This window comes from Cucumis sativus, chromosome 3 (assembly GCF_000004075.3).
Source record: "Cucumis sativus cultivar 9930 chromosome 3, Cucumber_9930_V3, whole genome shotgun sequence".
Classification (NCBI taxonomy): domain Eukaryota; kingdom Viridiplantae; phylum Streptophyta; class Magnoliopsida; order Cucurbitales; family Cucurbitaceae; genus Cucumis; species Cucumis sativus.
Window position 1 is genome coordinate 32,424,439 of NC_026657.2, and position 16,191 is coordinate 32,440,629.

The window sequence follows — 16,191 nt, forward strand, 5'->3', positions numbered from 1 at the left end:
TAATTCTAAACTTTAGATTATATTAATTAGAGAATTGAAGTAATAGTTATTATTAATTCAAACTAATAATATTTCATAAATTTATCAATTCATGCTTAGTTTCAATTAAACTCCATATAAATCTACCATATGATTGCATTGGATAGATGTTCATGCATCAAATATTTTTCAAATGCCAAGTAACAAAATAAACAATTAAAACTAATTTGTGGTGATTATATTTCAAAGAAAATTCTATTGAAAAGTTCAAACAATGCATAATAATTTTATGAATAAATCAATACACTTACGATAATATATATACGAGTAGGATGTGACGTTTTTTTTTTTACTTAATGGAGGGATAAACAGGAAGGGGACAAAAATTGGGGAGAGATTTAATAGGAACATAATGGAAATCTTAAATAAGAGTAAATAATTAATAATATTGGAATGTGACATAAAGTTTGTTGACTAAGAAGGTTACATAAATAATAATAAAGGGAGAGAATTAATGATGATTGGCACCGGAACTCAATGACGTTAAATATACCTTCTTTTCCAACTACACCCAATAAATAGTACGCATCAATATTTACTTCCTCTTCCCTACATTATTAGCTTATTATTGTAAAATTAAATTTAAGATTTATGAAAGTTTGGAAACTGAAACGGTAAACAAACAGGTCGAGTTGTTTAATCTTATGATCGGTCTACAACGTACGTGAGAAATATATATAATATGAAGAGTTATGTTTAATTAGTACAACAATTGTGAGATGAGAGATCGAACCTTCCACTTTTAAGATAGAAGAATCACAGTTAAATAACTAAGCGATTTATATTTTAAGTTGTTTAACACTTAAATATAACGTTGTTAATTATGATATAATTATAAATAATAAAGACAATATGTCACGTGGACATCAATATCTAATAAAATTAATACTCTCAAAAGCTACTATAACACGAAAACTAAGTGAGATCTCTAATAAGAAACTTTTTCATGTGAAATAACTAATTTGATTTTATATTAATTTTTTCATCATATTATTTTTAAATATTTTTCTTCACAAATAAGGAAATTGAATAGCCAAATTTATATAGCAAAAAAGAATTTTAAAACTTTGAAAGAATTAGATGTAATTTAGTATATTTTATAAATAGTTTCCATGTTTAGTTATCTTTCAAAATTTTCCTCCTTAACTAAGAAATTTGGGCTTACTTTTCCCTTTTTCATTTTTCCTTTTCCTGTTATTTATTAATAAAAAAAAACTATTGATAATAACTAATAAAATAGGTATGAATACAAATTAAAAATTTTAAAACATTAGTAAAAAGAATAGTTATCAAATAATCTCAACAACAAACTTATAACTTAACTTAAATTAGGAAATTTACCAATATATATATATATCAAAAATTAATCTAAATTAAATTTTAATTTTAATTCACATATATCAAAAATCATTCCAAATTCATTTCAATCATAATATCAATTCATTTTGTTAATTAATCTAACCTCTAAAGGAGTCCACACAACACACGTGTATGCATATACATATATAGATACCAATAAATTTAAAAAGCATAACAAACAATAATCTAAATTCAATTCACTTATAATATAATTCAACAGTTTAATTAAATCAGTTATAAATTTCACACTAATTTTTTTTTAACAAATATGAATTAGAAATACTAAAAAAAAAAATCATAATTTAAATTAATTATATCTATGGATCACTTCGCATTAGTGGAATCCATCTCATACATTCACTAGTAAAAATAGAAAGGAGAGCACTGTGCATGGATATGTCAATTCTCTTTTTTCCTTTACTTTTTTCAAAAAGAATTCCAACCATAAAAATTTTGGTCACAAATTATATATATATATATATATATATATATATATATAGATTGAATTAGTAATTAAGTTGGCTTTGGCTTTATTTCTTACTTTTAAATATTGCTTGCCATTTTGTATATATTAGTAATTATTTTTCATAGTGTTTGGGTTTATACTATTATTTATTTTATATAGTAAAATAAACTTAATCAATTATGTCACATAATTCAATTAAAGTAACAAAAACATATGCATATGGGTGATTGAGATATTTTTAGTATATATGATAGTGTACAATTATAAAAGCATGTTATTTGCTTAGTTGGTTCGGTACGTATTATTTACACTTTTTCGAAAACAAGAGTTTTAAGTTTAATTTTTTTATTTTTAAGTTGTATTACAATACATTTTTTTAAAAACATATTATAGTTATTAATATAAAAATTACATTAAAATCAATTTTATCATTTATAAAATAATTCAAAAACATGTTTTTAATCCATTGATTCTAATGTATAAAATTAAATTTTAAATTCACTTCAAAATATATATATTAAATTTTATCACATTTGTTAAAAAAATATCTATATATTATTTGAAATGGGGTGATGGAGATAGAACGCACTAACTATTTTAAGTTTTACCTAAATCACTTTCAAACCCATCAACTTTTTGTCATTTTAACAAAATTTTCCACTTACTTGGAATGTATGAAAAAGTTAAAAAAGGAGGGTTTTGAAAAGTTAATCGAACGAATATACGAATAAAATAAATTAAAATATTTACAAATTATATTGCAAAATTTTAATTAATTAAACATGTGCAAATCATCTTTTGAATTAACTAATTAAACAAGAAAAAATAAATTATTAAATACATTTTTGAAAAAAGTTTTAATCTTTGAAGTATGACCATAATATATTTTAATCTTTGAAGTATGACCATTAAGTTTGAATGGTTAATCCATCGACTAGTGAGAAAAGAGGCCTAAGTACGTATGACCAATAATTGAAGCAAGAGGTCATACTTGGAGGCCTCTTTTCTTCTGATATATATCTCTCCAAGCTAACCTTCTTATATCCTTTAATTCAATTTGTGTTGTTTCACAATTCATTTCCATTCAATCTCTCACCACACCCATACTTCAATTATTGTAAGCTCTCTCTCTCTCTCCCTCCCTCCCTCTCTCTTTCTATCCTGTGGGTTCTTTCTCTCTTTTAGTTATAACTCTCTCTCTCTCTCTCTCTCTCTCTCTCTCTCTTTCTATCTCTTCAAATTTGTTTAACACTTCTCTCCATTAGTTAATATGTATCTATATAATCTTGTTGATTTGATAAATTATTATCTTTTTGTATAGTTATATAGCAAAAGGCTGCATTTAAATATGAAGATGGAATAATTGAACCACACCCTCAAAACTGAACTCAACTTATAAGAAGAACTAATGGGTATAATTTTAAGATATTGAAAATGTCACAATGAAATATTGGAAGAAATTTATAATTTAATTTACCCAAATATAAAAATAAGATAACTTGATTGTTCATATTTTGAGTTTGCTTCAAATACAGATTTTATGTCTTCTCTCAACAAAATTTGTCACATGATTTTGTTTCTCTCTCTAAAAGCTGTAAACAAAAACGTCATCCAACAATTCTTTAACTCTTTTATTTTTGGTTTAACAAAAGTCCAAAAATAACACTACTTGACTTATCAATTCCTTTGTTTTTCTTATCTATTCTCGAATAAACATTTCAAATTATTCCATACTAATGTTTTGTTAACTAAAAAAGTAAGTTTGAAAAACATATTTTCTGTTTTGAAATTTGGTTTAAAATGCAAATGTATTAAGATTAAAAGGAAAAAAAAAAGTAACATTCAAAGTTTTGAATATCACCCTCAAGTCATTTCAAATATGCAACCAGAATTTAGTATAATTATTTATAGCCAAGCACTAATTTTAGGGAATCAATTTTTTTTTCTAAACATAGCATATAATTTAATTTTAATATATAGAATTAAAAGTATCGTATTCCTAATTCCTATCACATATGATCATATTTGTTAGTATAAAAGAAGAAGAAGAAGAAATATATATAAAATCATTCTTTCCCATAGTTTTTAGCTAGCTATAATCCGTCCATATTATATATTTATATATACACATAAAGACACAACTCCCCATCCACTAGTGAAAGTAAAAGAGGCCACCAAATGATAATATGCTCATAATAATTTCATAATTATATAGAAGATGGAGTATCTTTAATTTATTTGTTTTAAATTAAACCAAACTTTTGGTATAAAATGACATATATACTTTAGTATTAAATTGACAGCATATATTCTACCTATTAAATTAGAGAGCAAAAAAAGATGACAAGAGATATGCAAAGTATGAATTTGTGTATATATAGTCCCTAGCACTTTATTTATCGTTTTTTGTATTTTTTTCTGTTTTTTAGAGACTAATTAATTCACTTCTTGACATTTATTAGTAATAACTAATAAGATTCTATAATTGGAAGAAAATTTTAATTTCAATAATAGAATGTTTGATATCAACATATGAATTTTACTATATTTACAAATTTTTAAAATAGTTGTTTTTAGAAGAGATATTCATAATAACTATTGGTTTTTTTTAAAAGAATGTGTCTAAAGTTTTTAAAAAGAATAATTGTAAATCAAACATAGAAAAACTCTGAAATTTATTATATTTTAATTAAAATTATTATTCAGTTGAAAAATAATTAAACACAAAGTCAAAAAGTTTTAATATGTACCCTACCACTTTAATAAACTAATAAAATTGAGAAAATAAAAGAAAAACAACACATTATATAATTGTAATTCTAATATATTTTTAAACACACAAGAGATTAGAAGACTACAACGTATTCATGCAAGAGTCTATATTTTCCCTCTCCCTCTATGCTTGAACTCTATACAGTGACCAAAAAAGAAGATGGGAAGAAGCTCCTCATCTGCCGAGGAGGATGGCAATGGTAGTGACGTTGAAGATGCTTCACTCTGGGCGGAAATCGAGAGGTTGCCAACGTTCAAACAGTTAAGGTCGTCGTTGTTTGATATTACTAACGACAAAGGAGAGGTGAAAAAGAAAAGGAGAAGAGTTGTAGATGTTACTAAACTTAGCAACGAGGAGCGTGGTTTATTTATTAAGAAACTCATAAAAAACATTGAGGATGATAATGTTAAGCTCTTGACTAAAGTTCGAGATAGAATTCACAGGTAAGTTTTCCATTTTCTTTTCCTTATTAACAAGTTCGTAATTTAGTTTAATTGTGATTATTGTTTGATTGTTATTGATTATGCAACTAGTGAATTAATTAAATTGGTGTAGGGTTGGTGAGAAATTTCCAACAGTGGAAGTGAAGTATAAAAATGTGCATATTGAAGTAGAGTGTGAGGTTGTTCATGGGAAAGCCATTCCAACACTTTGGAACTCTCTTCAAAGCAAGCTTTATGTGAGTTTTCTTTTTAATTTAATAATCATACATTTTTTAAAATTATAGAATTGGGAAATCAATGTTTTTTAGATTTTTTTTTTGTTTACTGAATTTATTTTTAAATAAAGTAAATGTTTTAAGACTTATTTTATATAAATTAACATTGATTATGAGAGTGAAAACTATCGTAAAAAATAGAATTAAAACTTGTCAATGGTAAGTAATATATACTCTTTTTCGAAATTAAAAGTTGATGTTTTTCATTCCTTAGAAAAGACGAGATTCGTAAATTTGGTGGAAAGAGATAGAGATTCTTCACAATCACATCTTAAAAAGCCTTTATATTTTTAAATCTAAGGTTGCAGAAATTGATTAAATTTGTTGGTTGAAAATTGAAATCAAATTTTTATTATTCTTTTTAAAAAATCATTTTAAAATGTAAATTTGGTTGAACAAAGTAAAATTAAAAAAAAAAAAGTAATTAAGAAACAAGAATCACATCTCAATATACATTAAAATGGTTTTTCTTTTTGTTCTAATTCAAGATTACAATTAAAACCTGAGATAGAAATTGATCAAATTACGATGGAAATATAGTTTAAGCTAAAAATAAAAATAACGTAAATTAATTTAGTTTATGACTTGAACATATTAATTAAAGTCTATATTAAATCTTTGTTGCTTTTTATTAATGTGTGAAAATTAAATTCCAATATTAATTTGGAATTTTTGGGTATTTAATTATGGATAGGAGATCATCAAATTTTGTGGTGTAAAGTCCAATAAAGCCAAAATTGACATAATTGAGGATGTGAGTGGAATTATAAAGCCTGGAAGGTAGCCTTTGCACTTTTCTTATTTGATTAAATTACATTACTTTATAATAATTAACTTTTTACATCTTCACATATGCACTTCTAATATATTTTTTTAATTATTAGATTCTTTAATTTTAAAAAAATAAATCTAATAAGTCCTATAATTTTCAATTTTGTATATTAAATCATTGAAACTTAATTCCCAACTTGGTTTCTATGTTTTTCTAATCTCTACAAATTGATTATTTGCTAATTAAAAAAAAAAGTTGAATATGTCATCAACTTTTATTTAAAAGTTAAGCACCTATATTAAATACAAAATTAAACATAATTGTTATACTAAACATTTTGGAAGGATTTTTTAAAGAAAGTTATTATTTTCAGGTTAACTTTGCTACTTGGTCCTCCAGGGTGTGGGAAGACCACACTACTAAAGGCCCTTTCTGGAAATCTTAACAAATCTCTCAAGGTATTTTTATTTTATTTTATTAAAATCAAATATAGGGAAAAAGTTGATAATAATTATTAACCATTTTATTATAAGGTTTTTTTTTTATAAAAAAAAATTGTTTGATTTTAATTATAATTATCTCCTTTCATAAAAAAGTTTAGTGGAGAGATTTGTTACAATGGGCATAAACTTGAAGAATTTGTCCCCCAAAAGACTTCAGCATATGTTGGTCAGCATGACCTACATATTCCTCAAATGACTGTAAGGGAAACCCTAGATTTTTCGGCCAGGTGTCAAGGCATCGGAAGTCGAGCAGGTGAGCTCTGTATATCTAATTTCGAGTTAAACTATAAGTTTAGTTAATGAAGTTAATTCTAAATTTGTTTTTTTGTTAAGACTGATATCCTAATAGGTCGATGAGTTAAATGTGTCCAACATATTTGATAGATATTAAAAACTTTTAAGAAATTCATTCACCTCTTAAATATATATATTTCAACTTTTATATCTAATAAAATCTTGTATTTTCAATTTTATTTTCATAGATGGATGATTTTGTTTTTTTTAAATATCTAAAAGCGTCAATAATCTATTATATATACAAAATTGATTTAAGTTATCTCATTTACTAATCATAATTTTCTCTCAACCTATATTATAATGATTTTCATGTTTCTTACGTAAAAATGTTAGAATTTTTGTCTTATAAAAAAGTTACATTTTTAGTCGATCTTTTTTAGTAAAAAGGTTTCAAAAACTAGTGAGGATATAAATTAGTTTAGATTATAAGAGTTGGATGGTTAAAAAAATAAATATTTGAATTAGGGATGTTTATGGTTAATGATAATAACACAAAGTTGAGTCGAGTCGAGTTGATAATAATTATAGGTCAATAATGAGAAGAATTGACACGTATAACAAAATGAGAAATGTGAGTTGATGTGAATAACGAGATAATAAAACTCTTTATTTATTGATGAACCAAACGGTAAATTGGTTTTTTTATTCATCAAATCCAACCAAGTTGTCATAACAATTATATATTATGATTAACTGTTGAACAATAAAGATATTTATAATTTTAAAGTTTAATAGTGCTTATTAAAATGATATATTAATAAAAAAAAATTGTGCATATGATCATTTAATTTGTTCTTGGAATGAAGATATAATGAAGGAGATTATCAAAAAGGAGAAGGAACAAGGGATTATTCCAAATACTGATATTGATATTTACATGAAGGTAAAAAAATAACATTATAATATTTTCCTTTTACTCAATATGTTAATTTTTTTTAAAAAAATTATATCTATTAATTTCTGTTTTTCCTGATTTAATATATATATTTGTAATGCAGGCCATTTCTATTGAAGGACTAAAACAAAGTCTTCAAACTGACTACATACTCAACGTGATTCCAACTCTTTCATTTCACTATAGCGATCACTTTTTAGTAGAAGATGCATGCATGCAATATGAACTTAACGTTTACAAACATAGTCACAAAAATAATTAACAACTTTTGATATTAAAGTTTAGCGTTCAAGTTTAGTTTAACTTTAATTTTATAGTTTATTGTCATAATTAAGTAAAGAAGAATAATGTAGAAATTTCATTTTCCATTTGGTCAGATATTTGGACTTGATATTTGTGGAGACACTCTAGTAGGGGATGCCATGAGAAGAGGTATTTCAGGTGGTCAAAAGAAAAGATTAACTACAGGTAATTAAATGTGCAAAATAAATTAACCCACTGTTTATTGCAGATTAAATTTATCAATAACTATTTTTTAAAAAAAAAATTAATTAAGCCTAATTCTTTAAATTTTCTTAAGAAAGGAATTTAGAGATGAAAAGGGTGGTTAGAGGCATGATTAAATGGCTACCAGAGAAACAAAGTTTATGTCTGTTTGGACTTAAACTTTTGAATGTTAAGAACTAAATTCATAAGAAGTATGATTGGAGAAACAAAATTTATGCAGGGGAAATGATGGTTGGTCCAAACAAAGCATTGTTCATGGATGAAATAACAAATGGATTAGACAGTTCCACTGCCTTCCAAATCATTTCATGCCTACAAAACCTATCTCATCTTACAAATGCTACAATTCTCATCTCTCTTCTTCAACCAGCTCCCGAAACCTTTGAACTTTTCGACGATTTGATCTTGATGGCACAGAAAAAGATAGTATATCAAGGTCGTCGTGATCAAGTTCTCAACTTCTTTGAACATTGTGGATTCAAATGCCCCAAAAGAAAAAGCATTGCCGATTTTCTTCAAGAAGTGCTCTCAAGGAAAGATCAACCACAATTTTGGTATCGTAACCAAACTCCTTATACATATGTTTCTATCGACACATTGAGTAGAAAGTTCAAGTGTTGGAATAATAATAATAATAATGAAAGAAAGGTGGAAGGGGAGAATTTGAAACCCTTTGATAATGATCGAGAAGATCAGTATTATTCAAAAAATGATGATGGTATTTTGTTGAATAATACTGGGCAGAAGATCAATAATTATAGTGTTTCTAAATGGGAAGTGTTTAAAGCTTGTGCATCAAGGGAATTCCTCCTCATGAGAAGAAATTCATTTGTTTATGTCTTCAAAATAAGTCAGGTTAGTGCTTTTTAATTCAATTTAATGATAGGTACTGATTTAGTATGGTTGAATTTGATCAATTCTCTTATAACATAGTTTGAAGAGGGGATAAATCAATCTAGATATTAAAAGAAAATAATATTCTACCAGTATCGACGAAAATATCAATATTTAAATTTCAATTAGTAATTAAATATATATTCTTCATTTCTAAATGATTTAAATGTTTACTATTTGGATTGATTAATATTTTGTTACTCTTTTTCTTTTTCATGTTTTGTGAATTTTTTTATGTTACAATAGAATAAATGTGGATCATCTTAAATCCATAAAAATGTAAAATTATCGTTAAAAACGTCATACTTGTCGATGAAAATTAAATAAATATATTGATAGTTATTTCCATTAATTTGTAATTAATAACAAATATATTATTGTGATGTATTTTGTTGAGCAGCTTTTCTTGATTGCTTCAATCACAATGACAGTGTTTATAAGGACAGAAATGAAAACAGATGTTGAACATGGAAATTACTACATGGGAGCCTTATTTTATTCTCTCAATATGCTCCTAGTTGATGCATTGCCTGAATTGGCAATGACTATTCACAGACTTGAAGTTTTCTACAAACAAAAACAGCTGCTGTTTTATCCACCTTGGGCTTATGTTATTCCACCTGCCATTTTGAAGCTCCCTCTCTCTTTTCTTCAATCCTTTCTATGGACTTCTCTTACTTATTATGTCATCGGTTACACCCCCGAGGTCTCCAGGTAACTACTCGTTTCACCTTTCAACCTTCCTATATCGATCTATTGATTGTCTTAGCTAATTATCTTATAGGCTTTAATGTATATATATAGTTGCTATTTCCTGCTCCTATATTCTCAAATTCTGTATTATATATAAAGTATATAACATGCATATTGATGTTTATTTCTTAGGTTTTTTCGACATTTTCTTGTGTTGTTTGCTCTGCACGTATCTTCAGTATCCATGTTTCGAATGATGGCTTTAGTGAATCAACATATTGTTGCTTCTACACTTAGCAGTTTTGTAATATTACAAACCATGATATTTGGTGGTTTCATCATCTCTCATCGTAAGTTTCTCTCTTGGTCTCTCTTCATTCAACTCATCCTGGATTAATTACTAATAGAGAAGATATCCTACAAGTAAAGCATTGTTTTTTTATAACGTCTTCCTTTTCTAAGAATATACTTTGTATATATTCTTCCAATTTTCTTACCCAAAACTTCGTTTGAACTTTGAAAATACTACAGAAATTAGACCGAAAAAAAAAACTCATCGATGAAAGGTAGTGTTTAAGTATCTATTAAGGTTTTAATAAACACTCTAATCCTTGGGTAGATTCTAAAAACAAAATTAAGTAAGTATTTGAAATCTAAAAAAACTTGATTAGCATAACTCTGATATATACAAAAACATGATTATAAAGTAGATAAGAGGAAAGATTAGAGTAGAAATATTGTTTATAACTTTACTTTTCTAAATAGAAAAAAACAAATGATTATCATAAGGAGTTCAATTTTTAAAATCTAGAAAACAAATCAAATGCAAGGTAATAAGTAAAAGGATCTAAGTTGCTAATGAAAATAATGCAATAAGAAGTTTGATTAAATTTAGAACTCCCCAGCGTTTAAAAATAAGACCGTTTTGCACTAAAAAATACGTATGATTCTTAAGTCACCACTAAACTTAGAAACATCTAAGTTAATATTCATATCTATTTGTTTTTTGGAAAATTTGCAGCCTCAATGTCAGCTTGGTTGCGATGGGGGTTTTGGGTTTCACCAATTAGCTATGGAGAAATTGGGCTTTCTATCAATGAATTTCTTGCTCCAAGATGGCAAAAGGTCTTTCCTTATAATATTATATTTTGAAACCCAATTATCCATTTCTAACTATCATTGGTTCAGTTGAACTAACTAGTAATTATAAGAACCAAAAGTTCATAGATTCAATCTTTGAATGTCACTCCCTATAAATTAATTTTCTATAAATTGTCTTCTATTATTTGAGCTAAGAATTTGGCTGGTTATTTGGTTGTGTAGATTCAAGGTTCCAACGTTACAATAGGACATATAATTCTTCAAAGTCGAGGACTTGATTATCATCAATACTTTTACTGGATTTCACTCGCAGCTTTGTTTGGATTTGCTCTCATCTTCAATTTTGGATTTGCCTTAGCTCTTACTTTCCTTAATCGTAAGTTTAATTCAATTCTCTAATTTGAATTTCTTACTTCAAAGATTCATTCATCAACAATTTTCACTTTCAGCTCCTGGATCTTCCACTGCCATTATTTCATATGAAAAGCTCTCACAGTCTAACATCAATGCCGATGCTAATTCTGCCCAAAACCCTCTTTCTTCTCCTAAGACCTCCATAGAATCGACCAAAGGTAACATTTTTCTGAATTTTACAGTACGTTTATTGATGGGTTTTCCTTTTTTATTCTCTTGAATGATCTGGTTGCTTCTATAAAATCAGGTGGAATAGCATTGCCTTTTAGACCTTTAACAGTAGTGTTTCGAGATTTGCAGTATTATGTGGACATGCCATCGGTAATAGTCTCAAGACTCTTGGATTTTTTTTTTAAATGGGGATTTTATTTTTGTTTATTCAAGGGCTTAAGTTATGGGTAGTTGTTTTACTCATTTTTTGTTCTGGCAAGTGGAGAATTGTGTTGAGAATGGTCTCTCAGATAAGCTGGATTTTTATGGTTAAAGCACTGAAGGCCATTGTTATCTATCATAATTAACTTTTTGCTTTGAATCTTAGGGAATGAGAGAGAGGGGTTTTACTCAGAAGAAACTCCAGCTTCTTTCTGATATTACAGGGGCTTTAAGGCCTGGGATACTCACAGCACTGATGGGTGTCAGTGGAGCTGGGAAAACAACTTTGCTTGATGTTGTTGCAGGGAGAAAAACAAGTGGATACATCGAAGGAGAAATCAAAATTGGTGGTTTTCCAAAAGTTCAAGAAACATTTGCTAGGATATCTGGTTACTGTGAACAAACCGATGTACATTCTTCACAAATAACTGTTGAAGAATCTCTCTTCTTTTCTGCTTGGCTCCGTTTGGCACCTGAAATTGACTCAAAAACAAAAGCAGTATGTTTTTCTGTTGTTTCCTTCAAAGGATGAAATTTAAATGGCCATTGATTATACTCACCAAGGATAACCTGTAATTTAGATTGACATTAGTTTCTTGTTTTATAGCAATTTGTGAATGAAGTCCTTGAGACCATTGAACTTGATAGCATAAAGGATTCCTTAGTTGGGATACCTGGTGTCAGTGGTCTATCAACCGAGCAGCGTAAACGTTTAACCATAGCTGTGGAGCTTGTTTCCAACCCCTCTATCATTTTCATGGATGAACCTACCACTGGTTTAGATGCAAGAGCAGCTGCAATTGTCATGCGAGCAGTCAAGAACGTGGCTGATACTGGAAGAACGATAGTTTGTACCATCCATCAGCCAAGTATTGACATCTTTGAATCTTTTGATGAGGTAAAACTTTTACTCTTTGCTGTAATGCTTAGTTCTGACATGAGGCATTTCTAGAAATTTAAAACTATGGTAAATGACACACACAAATTTGTTTAGTTTATGTTGACAAGATGGGAAGCAAAATATTTGTTGTCGATTTTCTTTTACTATATTGTGGATTATTTCTGAGTTTGTTTACAAAAATGATTTATGTTTTTGTTTCGAAATTGTTTACAACAACTATTATCAAGTAGCTTGATTAAACAAACAAGTAAAAACTACAACCACAGATCTAAATGTTTACATGGTAGCATTCATAAAAACAAACAAGGGAAATTAACTTCTAAAAAGCACTAACCTGTGCATTCTTGCTTTCGTTAAATTTTTGTTATGAAAGCATGAAACTGTTTATGAACATTGTCTCGATTTTAACAGCCTTTCTATGTAGTTAATTCTTCTGAAAACTGGCGGTCGTATGATCTACTATGGACCATTGGGACGTGATTCAAATAAGGTCATAGAATATTTTGAGGTCAGTCTACTCTGGAACTAGCAATGCTGCTTGTGACTGACTATATATTCCATTTTCAAAACCTCAATCTTCTTAATACAGCATGTTCCCGGGGTTTCAAGGATTAGAGAAAACTACAATCCTGCAACTTGGATATTAGAGATTACCTCTTCCGGTGCAGAAGCTAAACTTGGGATCGATTTTGCTCAAGTGTATAAGAACTCTTCTCTATATGAGTGAGTTAAGCTCTACCTTCTCTTTTCTTTTTTTCTTTTATTTCATCCAAGTACAAAGTTGATTTTATTTGTTTGTTTGTTTGCCTTTTTATTATTTTCTTTAGAGAAGCAAATAAGAAGCTAATTTATTGGGTATTGTATATGAAATCTATGGACTTTTAGGAAGAAAAACATAAATATAACTTTTCCCCAATTTTTGTTCCGCAGGAACAACAAAGAACTTGTTAAGCAGCTGAGTGCTCCACCTCCTGGTTCAAGAGACTTGCAGTTTTCGAATGTCTTTGCACAAAATTTCGCTAGACAGTTTGGGGCTTGCCTTTGGAAACAAAACTTGTCTTATTGGAGGAATCCTCGCTACAACTTGCTGCGTATCTTGCATACTGTTGCATCATCTTTGATTTTTGGGGTACTATTTTGGAAGAAAGGAAAAAAGCTGTAAGTATTTCTATTTTAGGCATTTATGCAATGTCTAATTCTCGGAATGTGAAAGTGTGTGGAGCCCTTCCATTTCAGTTTTCAAAATTTAATTAGGAGGCTCAACCGTATGTGCAACATTTTTCTTGTTTTTGAAGAGAAAACCAACAGGACTTGTTCAACAACTTTGGCGTAATGTTCGCTAGCGTTGTTTTCATCGGCATTTACAATTGTTCATCAGTCTTTCCTAATGTATCAAGGGAGAGAACTGTCATGTACAGGGAAAGGTTTGCTGGAATGTATTCCTCATGGGCTTATTCACTTGCACAGGTACATATTCATCTTAAACTTTTCAATCTTTATAATATAAACCTATATTCGAAAAATGAAAATATTAAAGTGAGGCCAAACAAGAAATCGACCTCCAATTGTGTATAAACCTATATGCATGTGTGTACTCCTAGACATTTAGAGACATTATTAAAACAGGTTAAACTTCGTACTTCGTTCAAAGAACCTTCAACACTCACAAAAGTAGCAAAGAAAGTAGCCTTATGATCGACTCACTGTTTTATTTTTGTTTGTGTCTCAAAGCTTCATACCAGAAGCCTTGTCATGAGATTGAGCTATTTATTAAACTTCAATAATTTACTTCAACTCTGCAGGTGATTATTGAGGTTCCCTACGTATTTGTACAAGCAGCTATCTATGTTATTATCACTTATCCAATGATTGGATTCTACGGCTCTGCATGGAAAATATTTTGGTGTTTCTACTCAATGTTCTTTGCCCTTCTCTATTTCAAAAACCTTGGGCTGCTGCTTGTGTCCATCACCCCAAACTATCACATTGCTACCATTTTGGCCTCTGCTTTCTACGTCACATTCAATCTCTTTGCTGGCTTTTTAGTTCCGAAACCGGTAAGCCATTTCTAACTGAGGAAGCAAAATAAGTTCCTGTTTGATGTTTATTTTGATTGAGTTTGAGACTAAATCAAATACCAACTTTTAACTGAAAGGCACTGAAGCTATAATTTCTTTGAAGTATGGAAGCTAAAATTTACCTTTGAGCTAAATTCTATATAGAAGAATGGGTTTAATCTTATATTTTTATTTATAAACTTCTAAAAGAGAAGTAAAGAGGCTAAAGATATAGTAAGTGTAGGCTATTAACCATATAACAGAAGAACATAAAAGGTACAGAATAGTAAATTTCTTCTTCCTTTATGCAGAGAATTCCAAGGTGGTGGATATGGTTTTATTATATGAGTCCAACATCATGGACTTTGAATTGTTTGCTAACTTCACAATATGGAGATATAGACAAGACAATAGTGGCGTTTGGAGAAAATACAACAGTATCAACTTTCTTGAGAGATTATTTTGGGTTTCACTACAATCAACTTCCTCTTGTGAGGTTCATTCTCATCCTCTTCCCTGTTGTATTTGCTTGTCTTTTTGGACTTTGTATAGGAAGATTAAACTTCCAAAAAAGATGATTAAACCAATCTTCTGACGTTCCTGGATAGCAAATAAAATGCTAGATATATGATTATGTCTATAGTTATTGAATCGTTTTTGTCGCATATCCATAGTTCAACTGATTAAGACGTATATAATCAACCAAAAGTTAGAGGATACCAAACACGATATAAAATACAACTCTCTATTTTTATTTAATCACTTGCTTTCAAATTTCTTACCAAGACTAACCCTTAATTAACTCCATTTACTTTAAATTTTTTGTTCCAATAAATTTATTATTACATCATAGTCATCGTATTTTATATTAATTGAACCATGCTTATTTTAACATAAGATTAGTAGAGACGAAGTCAACATCTAAAATTTAAAAAAAGCAAGGATTAGAGATGTGCACGTCATGATTCATGCTGTAGCCATGCATATACTTCCAATGCATTTTCAAGCTTAATGTTATCTCATCCCATTCTAACTCTTTCTCACTTCAAGAATTTCCCTTTTATAATATTATCAACTTCTTATACAATATTTCTTAAGAAAACTCAAAAGGATTTTGCTGATCCTCAATTAATTTCAAAGTGTCTTTAATGTCCCTTTTGAATTTATTTTTTTAAAGTGAATTACAATTACTTATTGTACAAAGTGTTTTTGAAGAAAAAAAAAATTAAAAAGCTAGTTAAAATTCTCTTTTTAAAACTACTTTATGGAAACTTGTTTTATCAGTTTAAAATGATTTTTTATGTAAAAAAAAAAAAACACTTTTGAATATACAACGACAAAATCGATAAAAAAGTATCACCATTTTAATTTCACATTTAAAAAATAGCACAATTTTGAAAAACTTGAAATTTTGCTTCTCTCGATAGAGA

At 28.3% G+C, this 16,191-nt stretch overlaps 1 protein-coding gene across 4 annotated transcripts; it reads left to right on the top strand.

Annotated features, from left to right (window-relative positions):
* Window positions 1-2,865: 2,865 nt before the first annotated feature.
* On the top strand, window positions 2,866-15,412 carry LOC101208054 (pleiotropic drug resistance protein 3). Of its 4 annotated transcripts, none has more exons than XM_004136705.3 (24): window positions 2,866-2,981; window positions 4,782-5,080; window positions 5,193-5,316; window positions 6,050-6,135; window positions 6,501-6,585; window positions 6,724-6,883; window positions 7,734-7,810; window positions 7,926-7,979; window positions 8,200-8,290; window positions 8,550-9,184; window positions 9,624-9,937; window positions 10,109-10,266; window positions 10,938-11,041; window positions 11,240-11,393; window positions 11,467-11,589; window positions 11,679-11,752; window positions 11,970-12,302; window positions 12,411-12,701; window positions 13,129-13,212; window positions 13,294-13,427; window positions 13,635-13,862; window positions 14,000-14,171; window positions 14,507-14,761; window positions 15,073-15,412. In XM_004136705.3, exons 2-24 carry the CDS (start codon window positions 4,797-4,799, stop codon window positions 15,337-15,339), a joined length of 4,287 nt encoding a protein of 1,428 aa, XP_004136753.2. In that variant the 5' UTR covers window positions 2,866-2,981; window positions 4,782-4,796; the 3' UTR covers window positions 15,340-15,412. The 4 variants fall into 4 exon arrangements, with proteins under 4 accessions (XP_004136753.2, XP_031738520.1, XP_031738521.1 ...); XM_031882660.1 differs by having other exon boundaries at window positions 6,053-6,135; XM_031882661.1 differs by lacking the exons at window positions 2,866-2,981; window positions 6,050-6,135 and having other exon boundaries at window positions 4,938-5,080.
* The last annotated feature ends 779 nt before the right edge of the window (window positions 15,413-16,191 follow it).

What these genes read in the sequence shown, in the direction of transcription:
- LOC101208054 (XM_004136705.3), top strand. Translation starts at nt 4,797, where the DNA reads ATGGGAAGAAGCTCCTCATCTGCCGAGGAGGATGGCAATGGTAGTGAC. An exon ending in GTTCGAGATAGAATTCACAG is followed by an intron (nt 5,081 to 5,192) that starts GTAAGTTTTCCA and finishes AAATTGGTGTAG; the next exon opens with GGTTGGTGAGAAATTTCCAA. An exon ending in AGCTCTTACTTTCCTTAATC is followed by an intron (nt 11,394 to 11,466) that starts GTAAGTTTAATT and finishes TTTCACTTTCAG; the next exon opens with CTCCTGGATCTTCCACTGCC.